Raw genomic sequence first — 20359 nt, forward strand, 5'->3', positions numbered from 1 at the left:
CATTTGGTGGGAAATGGATATCTCCTGATTTTTTTTTATTATCAAAGGAAAACTGGCCCAAATTAGTAAAAAAAAAAAATATTTTTTTAATTTAGCTGTGTGTTTCTTGTTACTACCATAACCCACCACCAAAGATCAACCCAAAATAAATTTTCCAGCTCTTGACGATCGCAGTGATACCAAATATGTGTATATTATTTGTTGTTTGTACACGTGCCTGGTGGTAATCAGTGCCCGTGTTGGCCTCAGATAGGGCAAGGACAATTTATTACCCTAAGAAGGACCAAGTTGGCCATATACAGTTGTGTCCAAAATTATTCAACCCCCAATGCTGTAAAGGGGTTTAGGGACTATAGTGTACATTTGGAATTGTATTCAGAATCAAATCCTACAAGGACGTTGTAACTACCCAAATGCAACTAAAATGACATCAATTGTTTATGTAATACAGTAGTAAATGGTTCTTATGTGGTTTCTTCATTGCCACAATTATTCAACCCCTTAAAGACTACCACTCTGAAGAACAGAGGTTCATACAGGTGCTTTCCATCAGGTATTGAAAACACCTGTGGATGTCACCGAGCAGCAATCAAGCATAATAAGCACCAATTAGGCAGCTTTAAAATGACTGTGATACTCAGCTCCTTCTAGACATTTACTGGTGTGGTTACAAACATGGTGAAGGCAAGAGAATGGTCCAGGAAGACAAGAGAAGAGGTGATTTCTCTTCACAGGAAGGGCAATGGCTATAAGAAGATTGCAAAGATGTTAAACATACCAAGAGACACCTTAGGAAGCATCATTCGCAAATTCAAGGCAAAGGGCACTGTTGAAACGCTACCTGGTCGTGGCAGAAAGAAGATGCTGACTTCGACTGCTGTGCGCTACCTGAAGCGTAGAGTGGAGAGAAGTCCCCGTGTGACTGCTGAGGAACTGAGAAAAGATTTGTCAGATGTGGGTACAGAAGTTTCAGCCCAGACAATAAGACGCACACTGCGTAATGAAGGCCTCCGTGCCAGAACTCCCAGGCGTACCCCCTTGCTGTCTCCAAAGAATAAGAAGAGTCGACTGCAGTATGCCAAAAGCCATGTGGACAAACCACAAAAGTTGTGGGATAGTGTTCTGTGGACTGATGAAACAAAATTAGAACTGTTTGGGCCCATGGATCAACGCTATGTTTGGAGGAGGAAGAACAAGGCCTATGATGAAAAGAACACCTTGCCTACTGTGAAGCATGGTGGAGGGTCAATCATGCTTTGGGGCTGTTTTGCTTCTGCAGGTACAGGGAAGCTTCAGCGTGTGCAAGGTACCATGAATTCTCTTCAGTACCAGGAGATATTGGATGGAAACGTGATGCAGTCCGTCACACACCTGAGGCTTGGGAGACGTTGGACCTTTCAACAGGACAATGATCCCAAGCATACCTCCAAGTCCACTAGAGCATGGTTGCAGAGGAAAGGCTGGAACATTTTGGAGTGGCCATCGCAGTCACCAGACTTAAATCCGATTGAGAACCTCTGGTGGGACTTAAAGAAAGCAGTTGCAGTGCGCAAGCCTAAGAATGTGACTGAACTGGAGGCCTTTGCCCATGAAGAATGGGCGAAGATACCCGTAGATCGCTGCAAGACACTTGTGTCAAGCTATGCTTCACGTTTAAAAGCTGTTATAACTGTAAAAGGATGCTGTACTAAGTACTAAGATTGAATGTCACTTGGGGGTTGAATAAAACTGATAATGCTGTGAGCACAGAAAAGACATTTGTGGTTATTTCATTATAACTGTTATGTTATATTTGTCTGACCTACAAGTGCCTCTTTAATGTAAATGTAAGCAAGATGACTGAATGATCAAAAGCAATGTCAAACTGGCCAAAACACTCAATTTCAGTGGGGGTTGAATAATTTTGGCCACAACTGTAAGCACATAACTGTCAAAAGCCTGTAAGCATGGGCCTGGTAGTAACCCGTGTTGGGGTATAGGGCTATTGGTATTACTAGGGGCTAAACAAAGTGCCTAAGTAGGGACCATTACATAAGCATTAGGTGTATAAACCCAGCTACTATAAATCTATGTTGTCCTCGATAGGCAAAAAACAATTAGTAAATAATCAAGTGATTGTGTGAACAATCATATATGTGTGAATAATCAAATGATTGTGTGAACAATCATATATGTGAACAACATGTAACTGTTCGTAGTAATAAAAAAAAAAAAAAAAGCTAAGCAATCTGGCTGGTGGCTAAGAGTTGGGGTAAATTAAAGGGCAAGCGCCAAAAACATACTAATCCCAGTGTCGTAGGTCTAGAGAATGACCTGAATGTAACTCTAAACTCTCTCGAACTCTAATATTATTCCAGTGTTCTCTGTTGTCAAGATCTTCAAGGTGTCTATTCATTTCAGTGAAATGGAGGGAGTGTGTGGCAGTAATCCTCTCTAGCTATTTAATGGCTTTCTCCCTGTGTTTCCCCGCTACCTCCGCAGAGGCCAGCTGCTCATTAAAAACCCACAGATCTGCCTTGAGGTCCATAATCACTGCAGAGAACGTGGATTTAAACTATTCTGCAAAAACATGTCCTCGTTAGTGAGGGGTGGCAAGAGTGCAGTGTATCTCTTACCGTGTCCTCTGAAGCAGACAGGGAGCCTTTGATTTGTTGTCTTCCCTTTGGTTCAGCACCATCTTGCCTCCTGCCATGCTGTCACGGGAGGATGTTTGACGAGATCAGAGATGTTTCTTGTCGATGTAGCAGTCGAAGAGTGGCGGGATCGGGTGAGAGAAGTGTGGTGGGTCAGTTTGCCCATGTTAGCGGCGGGAAAGAGCAAGGAGTCAGGCTGAGGGCTGTGAGAATGTCGGAGCTCCTCTAATGTGCAGCCATCCGAGCCACATGCCAAGCCACTCCCCTATCTTGGAGATTGTTGTCAGGAAAGTAGCCTTTCTGGTGGCCTTCATGTCTGTCAGATGTGTTTCTGAACTAGCAGACCTTTCCTGTAAAATGTCCTTCCTCATACTTCACAACAATAATGTTGTATTATGCCCTAGACAATCTTTTCTCCTATCTCAATCAGGATATTGTTCAACTGCATTTTTACCCTGCTTTAAGGAACCAAAGAAAATCTCTATACATTTCACCTCCCGATGCCGGGCCTTCTGCACCTCCTGACGCCGGGCCTTCAACACCTCCAGTCACGAGTCGTCAGCATCTCCAGACGCCGTGCCCACCAACACCCCCAGACACCGCGCCCTACAGCTCCTCCAGTCACCGAGCCACTGTACCCACTGACGCCGTACCACAGCACCCACGGATGCCAGCATACAGCACCCACAGACTGCAACTAGCCAGCTGCTGACCCAGCTGCCCACTACTCTCACTCTCCTCCTACAGATGGACTCAGATGAACTCCGCCATGGCGTGACAGACTCTCCGCATCATCACGCCCTGATGTGAAACCTTTCACCTCCCCTGATTTGACCAGCACTCCGCTCACCCTAACATGTCACCTGTACTCCTCCTCCTCGTATTCCTCTCCTCCATTCCCAAAATCTCCACCCTCCTACTCCCCCAAAACAGCTCTACATTGCTCCTTCACTTCTTCCCTCTCCCCACTATGGCACTCACCACCTCCTCCTGATACTCCACTCTCCCGCCGATCCGCACGCCACCACTAACAGATCCACATGCTCCTGCACTTCCCGTTCCCATGCCACCTTCCTCACCCTTCTCCTAACCGCTGGGGACATCTCCCCGAGCCCTGGCCCCTCACCACCTCACTCCCCCTCTAGGCACCCTCCTGCTCCCGCCAACCGCCGCAACCCCCTCAACCTCATTCCTGTCCCCCTCCTCCCCGCATCCATCCCTCCTCTCTCGGTTGCACTCCTGAACGCCCGCTCGGTTTGCAACAAGCTCACCGCCATCCATGACCTCTTTATCTCCCACTCCCTCAACCTCCTAGCGGTCAACGAAACCTGGATCCAAGCCACTGACTCCACCTCCCCTGCGGCACTCACCTATGGAGGCCTCGTCTGGACCCACTCACCCAGGCCGAGTGGTCGTAGAGATGGTCGGGTCGGCATGCTCCTGTCACCACTGAGCACCTTCCAGGTCCTCCCTAACCCCCCCTCTATCCTTCTTCTCCTTCGAGGCCCACTGCATCCGGCTCTTCTCCCCCACCCCTCTGAGGATTGCAGTAATCTATTGGTCTCCTGGATCCGTATCCCGCTTCCTGGACGACTTTGCCACCTGGCTTCCCTTCTTCCTCTCCTCCGAGCTACCGACCATCATCCTTGGGGACTTCAATATCCCTATCAACGACAACAACTCGGCTACTTCCCAACTCCTCCACCTAACCTCCTCTTTTGCGCTCACACAGTGCACACAGTCCTCCACCCACACTGATGGGAACACCCTGGACCTCATTTTCTCCCACCTCTGTACCCTCCACCACTTCACTAACACCCCCTTCCCTCTCTCTGACCACCACCTCCTCACGTTCTCCGTCTCCCCATCCTATAACTCCCCCCCCCCCCCACAAAGCGTCAAACCATCACCAGCCTTAACCTCCGCAACCTGAACTCGGCCCCCCTCCACTCGGCAGCTGACCGTCTGTTCAACAGTATCCTTCCACTGTCATGCCCTGACCTGGCCACTACTGCGTACGACTCACTGTCAGCTGCCCTAGACTCCCTGGCACCCCTAACCACACGTAAAATCAGACCCAGACCGCTTCAACCCTGGCAGAATGACCATACTAAATGTCTCAAACGACGCAGTCGCGCGCTGGAGCGATTATGGCGCAAAACCAGGTCCCCTCGAGCGTTCTCCCTCTACAAATCCCCCTTCCTCACTTACACCTCCTCCCTCCACGCCGCCAAGCAGGCCTACTTGGTAACTCTCATTAACACCCTCTCCACCTGTCCTCGCCATTTCTTCTTCACTTTCAACTCCCTGCTCTCTCCCCCCCCACCTCCACTCAGTACCTCACTCACCGCCCACGAGATTGCTAATCATTTCCAAAACAAGATTGACGCAATCCGTAAGGACATTTCAATCTACCTCTCCACCTAGCCTCCCTCCCACTATAACCCCATCAACTCTCCCCTCCTCTGACCTCGCAACCGCACTGCCCCCCACCACACCTAACGTCCCGCACACTATAACTTCCCCAGCACTCCGCTCCTTCAGCCCTGCTACCACCGAGAAGGTCACTAAGGTCTTATCAGAAGCCCACCTCACCACCTATCCCCTCTCAACTCCTCCGGTCACCCCCCTCCTCCATCATCCACTCCCTCACCCACATCTTCAATCTCTCCCTCTCTACTGCTGCATTCCCCTCCCCCCTAAAGCACGCACACATCACCCCCATACTCAAAAAACCATCCCTGGACCCCACTGACCTGAACAACCTTAGACCCATCTCCCTGCTGCCACTCACTTCCAAGCTCCTTGAGCGCTTAGTCTACAATCGCCTAAGCGCCCACCTTACTGAAAACAACCTCCTTGATCTACTACAGTCCGGCTTCCGTCCCTTACACTCCACCGAAACTGCCCTCCTCAAAATCACTTACGACCTGCTAACCGCCAAAGCTAATGGCCACTACTCAGTCCTCCTACTCCTCGACCTTCGACACAGTCGACCACCACCTCCTCCTTAATAAACTACACTCCCTTGGCATTAGGGACTCTGCTCTCTCCTGGTTCTCCTCTTACCTATGCCAACGCTCCTTCAGCGTTACCTATAACGCTGCCACCTCCCCCTCACTTCCCCTCTCTGTTGGAGTCCCCCAAGGCTCTGTCCTTGGACCCCTTCTCTTCTCCATCTACACCTCCTCCCTTGGCAAACTTATACACTCCCACGGCTTCAACTATCACCTCTACGCCGATGACACACAAATTTACCTCTCCACCCCTCACCTCACCCCCTCAGTCTCCGCCCGCATCACCCACCTCCTAAACGACATATCAGACTGGATGTCGCTCCATTTCCTCAAGTTAAACCTTTCCAAAACCGAGCTCCTAGTTTTCCCCCCAGCCCGCGCCCCCCCCATCCTCTCCATCACGACCAACAATGCCACCATCAATCCCACCCCGCAAGCCAAAGTCCTAGGTGTCACCATGGACTCAAACCTTTCCTTCCAACCTCATGTCCAATCACTAGAAAATTCATGCAGGCTCCACCTCTGCAACATCTCCAAGATACGTACTTTCCTAACCCCAGACATCACTAAACAACTCGTACACTCCCTTATTATCTCACGCCTAGACTACTGCAACTCCCTTCTCATCGGTCTACCCCAACGCAGGCTATCCCCGCTTCAGTCTATCCTGAACTCAGCAGCTAGACTCATCCACCTCACCAACCGCTCCACTTCTGCCACCCCCCTCTGCCTATCCCTTCACTGGCTCCCGATTGCCCAACGCATTAAATTCAAATTACTAACTCCGACATACAAAGCCATCCATATCGCTGCCCCAAACTACCTCACTGACCTGATACCCAAATACCACCCTGCCTGCACCCTTCGCTCCTCACAAGACCTCCTACTTTCTAGCTCCGTGGTCTCCTCCTCCCACGCTCGACTGCAGGACTTCTCCTGGACTTCCCCCATCCTCTGAAACTCCCTACCCCAATCCATCAGACTGTCACCTACCCTCCTCACCTTCAGGAGCTCCCTGAAAACCAACCTCTTCAGGGAAGCCTACCCCACCCTCACCTAACAGCCGTTCTCCTCCGCTCCTCTTACCACTCCATCCCCCACAGCCACTTTCTCCTGTACCTCTACCCCCTCCCTCCTAGATTGTAAGCTCGAAAGAGCAGGGCCCTCGAACCCCCTCGTGTATTGTATTGTTACTGTATTGTCTCATGTATTGTCCCCCCACTTTATTGTACAGCGCTGAGCAAACCTATTGGCGCTATATAAACACTATATAATAATAATAATACATTTCCTGGACATAGTCAGAGCCATTAGAGTGTACCAAAAAGCTACTGCTTCCATCAAACAGATTCTCTGTGCCTGCAAAGGACACCTTACCTCAAAATCCATCACTGCTTGGTCAGTAAGTGACTTGATTGCTAGAGCCTATGCTCCAAAACAACAACCTTTGCCTGGGCTCTCAACACATATAGTCTACCAGATCTGTTGGCATATCATGGATCTTTAGGCACCAAGCCTCTGTCTCCCAATTTTGTAAGGCCTCAACCTGGTCTGTTTGTACTTTTTCTAAGTTTTACCTGGTAGATGTCCAGTTTTCTGTTGACACAGCTTTTTGCTGCAAGGTTGTTTAACGGCACTATGAGCCAGGGTCTTTTACCCTTGTTTTTGGGCCTATTGGTACAGTTCAGTTTGCCTAGTTGTTGCCCACCTTTATATGCATTGCTTGGGGATGCCCCATGGTGTATCAATAAGAAAACTGTCCTGTACTGTACGATTAAGATAAGGATTTTTGACTTACCTGTAAATTCCATATATTAGCGTACAGTGAAGAACACAAGTCACACTCCCTAAATTTTCCTGGTTACTCAGCATTGCTTGTTCCAAAATTGAGGACTCACAGACTGGGGTAGAGTTATTGCGGAGGAGCCCCAGGGGGGAATGTCTGTGAAAGCTTGCTAGTGTCCAATCGCCTGAAGGGTACAAGCCTATAAACCATTTTTTATCATAAAGATGCATGCGTCCTTTAATCTAAGATATAGAATCTACAATTAAGTCGGAATTCCTCTCTTGTGTTCATCATAAAATACTTTTCCCTGAGTTCACTGAGTGACACCGCTTTCCTCTATTTTGCTGTGTTCGGCATGTAGCCTAAGTTAGAGTGGGGATTTTATACTTTTTGTACTGCTTGCTACTAACTATGCTTCTATGCTTCTATGCTTTGTAGTGGAGGTGAGGTTTACCAGGTTGTGCTAGCCCAGTAGGTTTTTTTTTTTTTTTTTTTGCTCCAAGCATCCACTTGCACGTAGTAATATAAACCCACTGGTTCCTGAACTCAGCTGTGCCCCCAATTGAACTCAGAATTTCAGGATATATAACATTTTTTTAGTTCGTTCATACTGTATGGTCTGAATATGTGGCCAGAAACAAACTAGGAACCCTGTCTTTTGCATAAATGCAGTGTTACTGGCATGCCTTTGTGAAGGTGTATGGAGACTGGGCAAGCAATTTTTTTCCTTAAAATATTTGTTCTAATATTTACAAGCATTTTACAACCCAGGAAGCCATCAAACTCAAATTGACTTTTGCCTTTGTTTTTATTTTTCACACTCACTTCCCACATTTTTGTTTTTTTATCCTAGCTAAAGTATGTAACTGATTTCAAATCATATGTATATATTTTAAAGCCCAGCTAAATTTTTAGAGTTTTAGGTGAGAAAAATAAAGATTAGTGCTCCCGCACTACCAAATATAAATAAATAATTAAACTTAACCTGAGTGCAAATAACTCAGTGGCTGCAGGCATCTACTTGTGTTCCCACAATATAAAATAAGTGAATATAATAATGGATGACTTGCCACTAATGCCTTTATGTATATGTGCTTATCATGCAGAAATCACATTACCATAAAATTAAATATATATACCATCAATTTTTCATGCGCTAATAATCATGTGCAATATAACGTGCATGTCCTATGTGCAATAAATTATGTCCATTACTAGTTGCACAAAATAAAAAAGAAGACAAGTCCCAGTATATGTATAATCACTTCAAATGACACAGCCCCTTTTAAAAACAAATTAAATTTTTTCAAATGTACACCACTAAGACTCTTCTGAAATAAATGTGTTCCTTTACACAAAGTTTTCACCCCTTCAGTGATTGCCCTCACCTTCAGCAGTTGACCCAACCACCATTAAGGTCCTCTTTAAGGGTGTTGCTGCTAACGTCTCTTTAAAGTGTAACTGCACTGCATCTGAATACCACAAACCAAAAATGCTATGTAATTAATGTTTAATATTCAAAACAAACTCTTTTATCCATCCATGTCTCCATGCTTTATTGTACTAAGAAAGTTTTTTTTTAAAACTCCTCCTGGCATTTCTGGCTGTGTTCATTTTGTGTAAGGGCAGATGATTCATGTAGCAGTTACTTCATGGAATCCATCTGTCCTTAGCTCAGGCATTGGCTGAGCTAAGAACTCCCCTCCTCTCCTGAAGACTCCTGGGATGTATGAATTCATTTGCCTAGACATAGATAACAGGAAGTAAATGAAGGAATGCTTACAAAAGGTTAAAACAAGTAAGAATGATATATTTTCCTATCTATTTACTAATGCTAGCAGCATAAGATTAGAAACAGTCCATATTGATTGAGAGAGAAGTTCTGCTTTAAAGTCAAGGTTCACTTTTTGACAAAAAATAATAAATGCACATTTTTTTGCTGGTAAATGTGTATTTATTAATTTTTGATGCAGGAGCATGTAAAGCATTGCGCCAGCAAACAGATCGCTGGTACCATGCAGGTCTCCTGCAGAACTGTCTGTATATCTACTTGCCCAATTGAATGAGTGATGCAGGCGGGTGGGTTTTTTCGAATTTTGACAGCTGGCAGGGGCAGAACATCCCCCGCTAGCAGTCAAAGTGGGGAGGAGCGGGGCCAGTCCATTCATAACATGTTACACCCTGAATATGGGTGTAACATGTTATGAAAGGTGAAACTTATTGTTTAACTGTTGGTTCCTCCGTGGGGGCAATAATGCAGTAGTATCCTTTACAGTAAGCATTTTGCTTATTTTCAAATACTTTTAACCTTTGTTAGTATATCTAGTGTACCATGAGGACAGCACACCCTGCTTGTGGGACACACATCAGGAAGTGAGAAAATGAGAAATTGTTGGATATTGTATATAATTTGATGGTATGGTGATTTTTGCATGATAGGTTCATAGACAGGAAGGCATACGTGATGCTGCATCCTTTTTATATGCACAGAATGTTTGGAAACCAACGGCAGGTTGAAGTAACTCATATCTTATCAAACTGAGTTGAGATTACCGTGCTGAATCTTATGGGTCCGGCCACTGCTGCAGCCATTGAAATCTTAGGAGTGATTGTCAGTCTCCTTAGTCTAGATTAAAATTATGAATTTAAAAGTGGTTTCTGCAATGTGCACTGTTTAAAGTCTTGAGATTTTGCTGACCTGGGTTTGACATGTATTCCAAATGCAGATCAAATGTAGGATAACACCACCTGTCAATTTGAGCCTTTATATTTACCTGTCTTGACAACCAACTTGCTGAAACTTAACTCTGTAGCTGAGCTCCTGATACCAATTCCATCCGACACACTGTGGAAAAGCCATGTCACTTACTTGGTCACTCTGGTTTCTCCTGACAATCCATAGATCCTCTTTGTCTTGCAGTGCCTACCTATCAGCAGGAAGAACTAGAAGTTGGTAGCTCAGACATGGAGTGATGTTTCAGTAGGCTGGCCATTGAAGTTTTAGTTATAAGGCATTTTTTCATAGAATACTACTAAGAGCATTGTTTTGAAATTTGGAATTGGAAAGCCCCAATCTCCAAGTTTATTAGCAGCCTCATGAGTTGCTTTTGCTAAACTCCCCTCCATTAAATGCTTTTGGTGTTTTGAAATAATATTCTCTATTTGATTTGTGTGTGTGTATGTACTGTATGTAAGGCTCCGTCCTCGGGCCCCTTCTCTTCTCCATCTACACCTCCTCCCTTGGCCAACTCATACACTCTCACGGCTTCAACTACAACCTACATGCCGACGACACACAAATCTATCTCTCAACCCCCCACCTCACCCCTCAGTCTACGCCCGAATCACACACCTACTGAGCGACATATCAGACTGTATGTTGCTCCACTTCCTTAAACTGAACCTCTCCAAAACCGAGTTTCTTGTCTTCCCCCCAGCCCGCACACCACCCCCCATTGACTTCTCCATCATGTCCAACAACGCCACCATCAAACCTGCCCCGCAGGCCAGAGTACTTGGTGTCATTCTGGACTCCAACCTATCCTTCCAGCCCCGAGTCCAATCTTTAACAAGCTCGTGTAGACTCCACTCCAGAAACCACTAAACAGCTCATCCACTCCCTCATATCACGACTCGATTACTGCAACTCCCTCCTTACTGGCCTACCTCGCCGCTGGCTATCCCCGCTTCAGTCGATCCTGAATACGGCTGCCAGACTCATTCACCTTTCCAACCGCTCTGTTTACTCTACCCCCCTCTGCCAATCCCTCCACTGTCTTCCGATCAAATTCAAAATCCTAACACTGACGTACAAAGCCGTCCACCACACTGCACCGAACCACATCACCGACCTAATATCCAAGTACCATCCAACACGCACACTCCGCTCCTCACAAGACCTCTTTCTCTCTAGTTCCCTGGTCTCCTCCTCCCATGCCCGCCTCCAGGACTTCTCCAGGGTGTCACCCATCCTCTGGAACTCCCTGCCCCAACCCATCAGATTATCACCTACTCTCCTCTCCTTTAGGCGCACCCTGAAAACCCACCTATTCAGGGAAGCCTACCCCACCCCCTGCTAACTTGCCGACCTCCACTCTTCCTACCACTCCATTCCCCACAGCTTTCTCCTCCTGTGCCACCATCCCCTCCCTCCTAGATTGTAAGCTCGAAAGAGCATGGCCCTCGATCCCCTCATGTTTTGTATTGTATTGTATTGTTATTGTTCTGTCCCCCATTGTAATGTACAGCGCTGAGGGAACTATTGGCGCTTTATAAATACTGTATATTAATATATATATGTGTGTGTGTGTGTGTGTGTGTGTGTGTGTGTGTGTGTATATGTATATATACACACACATACAGTTACTGGCACCCCTGCTTTTCTGTCAGATAATGCACCACTTTGCCCAGACAATTGTTGCAATACAAATGTTTAAGCATTCTCATGTTTATTTATTTTGTTTGTATTGGTATGACACAAAAAAGTGGAGAAACAAAAAGCTAAATCTGACACATTACAAAACTCCAAAAATGGACTGGACAAAAATTTTGGCACCTTCTCAAATCTGTAAGAAATAATTGCATTCAAAGTTTGTGATACTTATGTAATTTGTAATTAAACTCACCTGTATCAATTAACAGGTGCTGACAATATAAAAATCACACCAGCAACCATTTAAAATGGTGAAAAATTGACTCAAACTTTCTGTTGTGTGTCTCTGTGTGCCGCATGGAGAAGAGAGAGCAGCAAAGAATTGTCTGGGGATTTGAGAACAAAAATTGTGGGAAAGCATGGACAATCTCAAGGTTACAAGGCCATCTCCAGGTTACAAGGCCATCTCCAGAGACCTTAATGTTCCTGTATCCACTGTGCGCATTATCGTCAAGAAGGTTACAGCCCATGGCACTGTAGCTAATCTCCCTGGATGTGGATGAAAGAGAACATTTAATCAAAGATTACAACAAAGGATTGTTCGAATGGTGGATAGAGAACCTGAATCATCTTCCAGACAAATTCAAGCTGACTTTCAGGCACAGGGTACAACTGTGTCAGCTTTCACTATACATCATCTGAATGAAAAGGAGTGCTATGGTAGGAGACCGAGGATGACCCCAGTGCTGACACAGAGACATAAAAAAAACAGATTGGAGTCTGCCAAAACTTACCTCAGGAAGCCAAAATTCTGTTGTAAGAGTGTGCTGTTGGCAGACGAAACAGAATTACAGCTTTTTGATAAAGTCTATCTTTCTACTGTTTTCAAAAAAAGAAATGAGGCCTTTAAAGAAAAGAATACAGTCAAACATGATGGAGGTTCACTGATATTTTGGGGTTGCTTTGCTGCTTCAGGCACTGGATGTCTTGACTGTGGGCATGGCATTATGAAATCTGAAGACTACCAAAACATTTTGGGATGCAATGTAGGGCCCAGTGTAAGAAAGTTGGGATTCCGTCAGTGGTCATGGGTCTTACAGCAGGGCGATGACCCAAAGCGCACATCAAAAAGCACCTAGAAATGGTTTAAGACAAAGCACTTGAGAGTACTGAACTGGCCAACAATGAGTACAGATCTGAATACCATAGAGCACCTGTGGAGAGATCGCAGAACAGCAGTTGGGAAAAGAAACCCTTCCAACCGGAGAGATTTGGAGCATTTGTCAAAAGAAGAGTGCTCCAAAATTCCAGTAGAGAGGTATAAGAAACTCATTGATGGTTACTAGATGCAAATGATTTCAGATATTTTTTCCAAGGGGTGTGCTACTAAATATTCAATTGAGGGTGCCAATAATTTTGTCCAGTTAATTTTTTGTGTTTTGAAATGTCATATTTGGCTTTTTGTTTCTCCACTTTTTTGTGTCATACCAATACAAAGAAAAGAAATAAACATGAGAATGTCTAAACATTTGTAATTGAAACAATTTTCTGGGCAAAGTGGTGCATTATCTAAAAGAAATGCAAGGGTGCCAATATTTTTTTTTGGCCATGACTGTGTGTGTGTTTAAAATATATGCATGCACATAGAGGCTGTTGTTATCTGACTTTTCTTGTTTGTTTCTTGATTGTCAGCCCAACGATCTGCTCAAGAGTTACCTCAAGTGGACAAATATAACATAAATGCCTGCTCTGTAACAGGTGGAGCTGAGATGATTATCACAGGATCCAACATCCTTACTGAATCAAAAGTAATTTTTATTGAGAAAAGCCAAGGTGGGATGTCTTTTAATTATTTAATAATCTAAAACTGAAAGGAAAACTAGATATTGCAGTGTGATAAGGAAATCAACAAGTCTGTTCACTATGAAAGTCTTGAAAGTTTGAGAAGTGAACAATAACAGAGTAACACTATAGCCATACATGGCTAGGCTTTCTTTGATTTCCCCATATGCACAAAACAGTGTGGATGAAGGAATCTCCACTGTCAAGTATTGTATTCAGCAGCTGCATAACCCATGGTTGTCTACATGCCTGAAAAGTGACTGCATGAAATAGAATAGATTTTTACTTCAGTTTGTTGAGCCAGGAGGTGTTGACGGTTTGAGCCATCTATGGCCATCCTAAAATGACCGGATTAGAAAGTACAGAAACGCATATCTATGGATATCCCTAGACTGTTACTTAGAAGGATCTGATCTTTTGGCCAATAAGTAGGCTTGAGGACTCTCCCCATCATATAGACATTTTAAATATTACATTTAGGAATTCCTGCAAGCAGCACATCTTTGAAGGGGTTAGTTCACCTGTTCTGTACTTTTCGTACTTTTCCCACAACCCCCCCTAAGAATTCCAGGATCCCCAGTGCATTACATACTACTACCCAGCTTGGTAAAATGGTGCTCCTTTTCACTTCTATGTAAGTGGGCTGTATGCACCTCGGCGCTCGAGCAAGTGTACCCCTCCCCCCAAGCAGCTGCTCTGGATTGATCAGACTGTGCACATGCACAGTGTACCATCTTCTCTCTAGCTGTCAGGGATTGCGCGGCTTGCCGCGGCGCACGGGTCTGCGCATGCGGAGATTGCCTAGGCGCACCAATGTGCAGGCACTAGGACCTGGGCACCCGCGGCGGCAATTGCGGCCGTGCATGCGCACTCGCGCATGCGGGCGCGCACCTGGCACCAATGATGGTACAGGGTGCGCTATTTAAACTAGCCAGGCGGTGATCAGATTGCCGCAAGGTCTAGTTCTGTATACCTGTTCCTGAGTGAAGTTCCTCGTTGCTGACCCTGCCTGTCCTGATTCCTGTTGACAATCTCCTGCTTTGATCCCTGGCTCGTCCCTGACTACTCTTCTGCTTACCCCTATGTTGTTGGACCTCCTGTTGCTGAACCTTGGCTCGTGACCCGTTTACTCTTCGCCTACTGCTCTGTACCGATCTGCCTCCACCATTACCGACCCGGCTTATCTGACCACGCATACTCCTAACTATCATCCATCCCGCACGGGTCCAGGACGTGCCAGCCTCTTCACGTCAGGCTCACCCCTGGCACATACCCTCAGCGGGACCCCTCTACCACAGTTGGGTGCACTTAGGAACTGCGACCTGGTCTCAGTCTTGCGCCAAGTCCATCCCCACCATCAGGGGCTCTGGTGAAAAGGCAGACTGGGGCTTAGACTCCGCATCCTGGGGAATCCCGTTCTGTGGGTCACTAGAGGTCCCTCCGGGCGGTGCATGACAGTACCTTGCGGCCATGACTGAGCCTGGAAGGGGAGCTTCCCCTTTGGATGACATATGCCAACACCTGGTGACACTCACCCAAGGGGTTAAAGCCCTACAGGAGGGTTATACATATCTGGAGGACCGCATTCAGACTTTAGCCACACTGACCAGGAATTCTGGGGAACCTCTTGTGGGAACAGTGGTCTCAATACCTGCACCGGAACCCCGTGTCACCACACCGGAACATTTTGATGGGAATCGAAGCAGATTTAGGGCATTTTGCAACTCATGCCAACTATACTTTGACCTTCAGCCACGTAAGGGTAGGGTTCATCATTTCCTTACTACAGGATGAACCCCAGAGCTGGGCCCACCGCCTATTAGAGACCCATCATCTGCATTTAAATTCGGTAACGGTATTTTTTGAGGCGATGGCACTATTGTATGACGATCCGCAGCAGGCAGCTACAGCTGAGACAGCTTTACACACTCTGAGGCAGGGTCACCGAGCAGTGGAAGACTATGCCTCCGAGTTCAGGCGTTAGAGTAGTGACACTCAATGGAATGATGCGGCCCTGCGTCACCAATTCCGCATGAGGCTATCCAAGTCACTTAAGGACGTGCTGGCCCGAGTAGGCATACCCGATACTCTGAAGGACTATCCAAATCGCTCGCAGGTTGCGGGAACGCAGACGGGAAAGGTCCAACCAAGGTCTGAGACCAACCTGGGGACTACCTTGTGCCCTGGCCCAGTCTAATTCTTTTTCGGATAACCAGAACCAGGAGTCTGCAGATGCACCTGAGCCTAGGCCATCAGGAGGGACACGGCCTTCACTAACACTTGTGGAACGCCAGAGGCGTCAGGTAAACCATCTCTGCCTTTATTGTGGGGAAGCAGGCCATGTGGTGCGTACCTGTCCTGCTAAGACGGGTAAGTGTACCTCTGTTTTTTTTCTGCGGTAGCTCCCAATGGTCCTAGCAACACCAGTTATGTGGCCGTGCCTATATTACTTCAGCTTCCTGGGAGAACTGTGTCAGCAAGAGCAATTGTTGATTCCAGAGCATGTAGCTGCTTCATAGATTTAGACTTTGCAGCCCAGCAGCAGATCCCCCTACAAACGAAGGAGGTTGGGTTAAATATCTTCCTGGCCGATGGGTCCCGTATTAGATCAGGGTTAGTAGACCGTGAAACCCCACCTATTCGCACTACAGTGGCGACCCACCATCAGGAATTCCTTTGCTTGGATGCCATTGCATCCCCCTTGTTCCCAATTATCCTGGGGCTCCCTTGGCTACGAGCCCATGATACCCAGATTGATTGGAAGGCGGGGTCAATTCACTTCCAGTCACCCTACTGCCAACAGTATTGTTTCCCTAAGACTTCCCCGGCTCCGCAGGCCTTGTTGTGTATGGATGCAGAATTGGCTCAAGTCATTCCCTCGGCCTACCATGGTTACCTGGATGTGTTTAGTAGATATTCTTCCTCCGCACTACGACTGCCCAATTGATCTTCTCCCGGGATCTGAAATACCTTTTGGGCGGATATTCCCCTTGTCAGAGCGGGAGCTAGAGGTACTGAAGGACTACATAGACGAAAACCTCCGTAAGGGGTTTATTCGTCCCTCCACATCACCAGCGGGGGCTGGTATTTTCTTTGTGGAGAAGGACAAATCCCTAAGACCCTGTGTGGATTACCGGGAATTAAATAAAATAACAGTTAAAAAACGCTACCCTCTTCCCTTGGTCCCCGAGTTGTTCCAAAGATTAAAGTCAGCTTCTGTCTTTACCAAACTGGATTTGAGAGGTGCTTATAATTTAGTCCGTGTCAGAGAGGAAGACGAATGGAAGACAGCATTCCGTACCAGGCTCGGGCATTTTGAGTACCTGGTCATGCTCTTTCGGCCTATGTAATGCACCCGCCACTTTCCAAAATTTCATAAATAACGTGTTCAGGGACTATTTGAATATCTTTGTCGTCGTCTATTTAGACGACATTCTGATATTCTCCCCGTCCTTGGAGGTACATAGAGGTCACGTGAGGTGCGTGTTGGAACAACTTCGCCAACACAGCCTGTATGCCAAGGCAGACAAGTGCTGTTTTTAAAAGCGCAGCATTTCTTTTTTAGGACTGACCATCTCCACCACAGGAGTGGGCATGGATCCCCAGAAAATCTCGGCTATCTTGGATTGGCCAGTGAAAAGGCTATTCAGCGGTTCATTGGCTTCGACAATTTTTATAGAAAGTTCATGAAGAACTTTTCAGGTCTGGTGTCCCCCATCACACAGCTGACAAGGCAGGGGGTTCCCTTCCAGTGGACACCTGAAGCGCAGGTAGCATTTGAAGTGTTGAAAAAATTATTCACCGCCGCAGGATAGGTCCTGAGCCACCCGGATCCTTCTTTACCTTATGTCCTGGAGGTGGACGCGTCCGAGAATGCAGTAGGGGCAGTCCTGTCTCAAAGGAAGGGCATTAAGGAGCTCATGCACCCAGTGGCCTTCTTTTCTAGGAAAATGACCACTGCGGAAAGGAACTATGATATTGGGGATCGGGAACTCCTGGCGATCAAGGTGGCACTAGAGGAGTGGAGGTACCTGCTAGAGGGGGCTATACAGCCAATCTTAATCTTCACGGACCACAAGAGTTTAAAGTACTTGAGGACGGCAAAGCTCTTAAGACCACGTCAGGCCAGGTGGGCAGTATTCTTTTTGAGATTTACATTCCACATCACCTATAGGCCAGGGTCAAAGAATACAAAACCCGATGCACTCTCCCGCATGTTTGAGGACCCTGAAAAGATCCCTAAACCTGATACTAATCTGTCCACGGGGAATTTCCTAATCCTCCAAACTGAGCTCCGTTCTAAATTGCAAACCGCATCCGTAGGAATGCCAAGTCCACCCGGTGTTCCCTTACTGAACAGGGAGGGACTTTTTTGGAAGGAAGGTCAGATCGTGGTACCCGAGGAAGCCCGTACCTTGGTCCTGGGCTATTGCCACGATCACCCATTAGCAGGGCATTTCGGAGTACGTAAGACCCTAGAACTATTACAACGCACATTCTGGTGGCCAAATATGGTCAAGGATTGTGAAGTATATGTTAAAACCTGTGCCATTTGCCAAAGAAACAAGCCCACTAGGAACAAAGCCTGGGGTCTACTACGACCTCTACCGATACCAGACAGGCCATGGAGAATGATCTCTATCGATTTTATTGTGGAACTTCCACCCTCTCAGGATCACACAGCAATCTTTGTGATTGTAGATCGCTTGTCTAAGCTGGCCCATTTTGTTCCATTAAAAAGCACGCCTACGGCCCTTGAGACAGCGCAAGTTTTTATTAAGGAGGTGGAATGGCTTCACGAAATTCCCAAGGATATTGTTTCAGACAGGAGGGTTCAGTTCATGTCTAAATTCTGGAAGGCCCTATGTGAAACCCTAGGAATTAAGTTGTTCTTTTCATCAGCCTATCACTCACAGACTAATAGCCTGACTGAACGGACGAATCAAACCCTAGAGCAGTACCTCAGATGCTATACCACCTTCCTCCAAGATGACTGGTTAACGCTCCTGCCGCTGGCGGAGTTCGCATACAACAATGCGAGTCATTCCGCTACTAAGCAATCCCCGTTTTTTGCGAATTATGGATTTCGCCCCATATTCTTGCCAGACCTGATTCCGAAGATCACGGTTCCTGCTACGCAGAATATGTTACATTTTTTTTCCTCCAATAGCAAGGTGTTGCAAGAGGCAATGGCAAAAGCTCAGGATGATAACAAGAGGGCTTTTGATAGGAAGAGAAGTGGGAAATTAAGCTTGCACCCAGGGGATCAGGTCTGGTTAGCCATGACTAATCTGAAAATGTCCTGCCCATCGAGGAAACTGGCACCTAAGTTCCTGGGTCCTTTCCGGGTGAGACGCAAGGTCAATGAAGTCGCTTACGAACTCACACTCCCTGAATCTCTTAAGGTTCATCCGGTCTTTCACGTGTCGCTATTAAAACCGGCAACAGCAGACCCCTTTCCGGATCGTAGGTCTAGACCAGGGGTAGGCAACTTGCGGCTCTCTAGCTGTTGTAGAACTACATTTCCCATGAGGCATTGCAACATTACAAAACTGACAGTTACAGCTATGACTTGCAGAGGCATGATGGAACTTGTAGTCCTGCAATAGCTGGAGAGCCGCAGGTTGCCTACCCCTGGTCTAGACCCCCGGAGGCTATAAACATCGACGGAGAGGAGGAGTTTGAAGTAGAGGCAATCCTAGATTGTAGGAAAAGGAGAGGCCAGACTCAGTTTCTTGTTAAATGGAAGTGTTATGGTTCAGAGGAATATTTGTAGGAACCGGCCCAAAACGTTCATGCTCCAAGACTTTTAACAATGAAAACCAGCGCAAACCCACATGATCAATTACATTACTCAGTTTAAAAAAACATTAATGTGCTAATAAAGTAAATTATATATAAAATATATTGATATATAAAAATTTAAAATTATAAGTCCAGTGACAAAAAAGCAAAGTGACAAAAAATCAAAAAAATCAAAAAAAACCCCAGAAAATATATATATATATATATATATATAATTACAGTCCCGTGACAAAATTAAATCAAATTAAATTATAATATATTTTCCATTTGATTCTTCCGTGTTACTGATCCCTTCACCATCCACCAGTGCAGAAATCAACATTAACCGCACTCACCAGATAATGGTGAGTCACACGCCTTTCAGGATTGTTAAGGGCTCCTGGACCCCCTTTACTTTGTCTGAGACCTCCAAGTGCTGTTTCCTCTTATGTCTAGGTACCTCTTCTGCTTACTCCTCTCACCGAATCCCCCAAAGGAAAATCAGGAAGAAGAAAAGACCATAGCGTGATACCGCAGTAACTTCTCCTCAAATTAATCTCTCCAGACCACTCACATTCTTTTGCGGGGTATAGCCCACTTTTTATTCAAAACAACAGCGATTCTCTTCAAGAATGATCCACTTTTCATGTACACCGATTATACAAGGACCCCACAGTTTAGTGTGCAGCAGGATGGCAGACCTCAGCTACAGACTCTTCTACTTAGGCTAAGATGGCCCCTTGGAACGCACCGCTCGGCGTGCGCTCCACTCACCGGAAATGACGTCAGACGACGGACCAGGCAACCGGAAGTGCGTCAACGCGTTTCGCCCCACCCACAGGGCGTTATCAAGACGCTCATTACCACTTCCCAGCCGCTTATAAAGCTTTGGGAGATCCCTCCCACTAATTCCTCTGGCACAAAA

The 20359-nt window shown here is 46.3% G+C and overlaps 1 protein-coding gene across 8 annotated transcripts in view; it reads left to right on the forward strand.

Moving 5' to 3' along the window:
• NFATC3 (nuclear factor of activated T cells 3) overlaps nucleotides 1-20359 on the forward strand; it is a 619175-nt gene that overhangs the window by 286953 nt on the left and 311863 nt on the right. For 6 of the 8 annotated variants that reach the window (XM_089676358.1, XM_089676352.1, XM_089676355.1 and 3 more), the window contains exon 6: nucleotides 13501-13641. The exons of the other annotated variants lie outside the window; for them this stretch is intronic. In XM_089676358.1, coding sequence (XP_089532484.1) covers nucleotides 13501-13641 — 141 coding nt within the window. The remainder of the gene's footprint in view (nucleotides 1-13500; nucleotides 13642-20359) is intronic. 8 annotated transcript variants of the gene reach the window in all.

Source organism: Staurois parvus, unplaced genomic scaffold, assembly GCF_062004578.1.
Source record: "Staurois parvus isolate SC_StPar_1 unplaced genomic scaffold, SC_StPar_1.0 ptg000167l, whole genome shotgun sequence".
In the NCBI taxonomy this organism is placed as follows: domain Eukaryota; kingdom Metazoa; phylum Chordata; class Amphibia; order Anura; family Ranidae; genus Staurois; species Staurois parvus.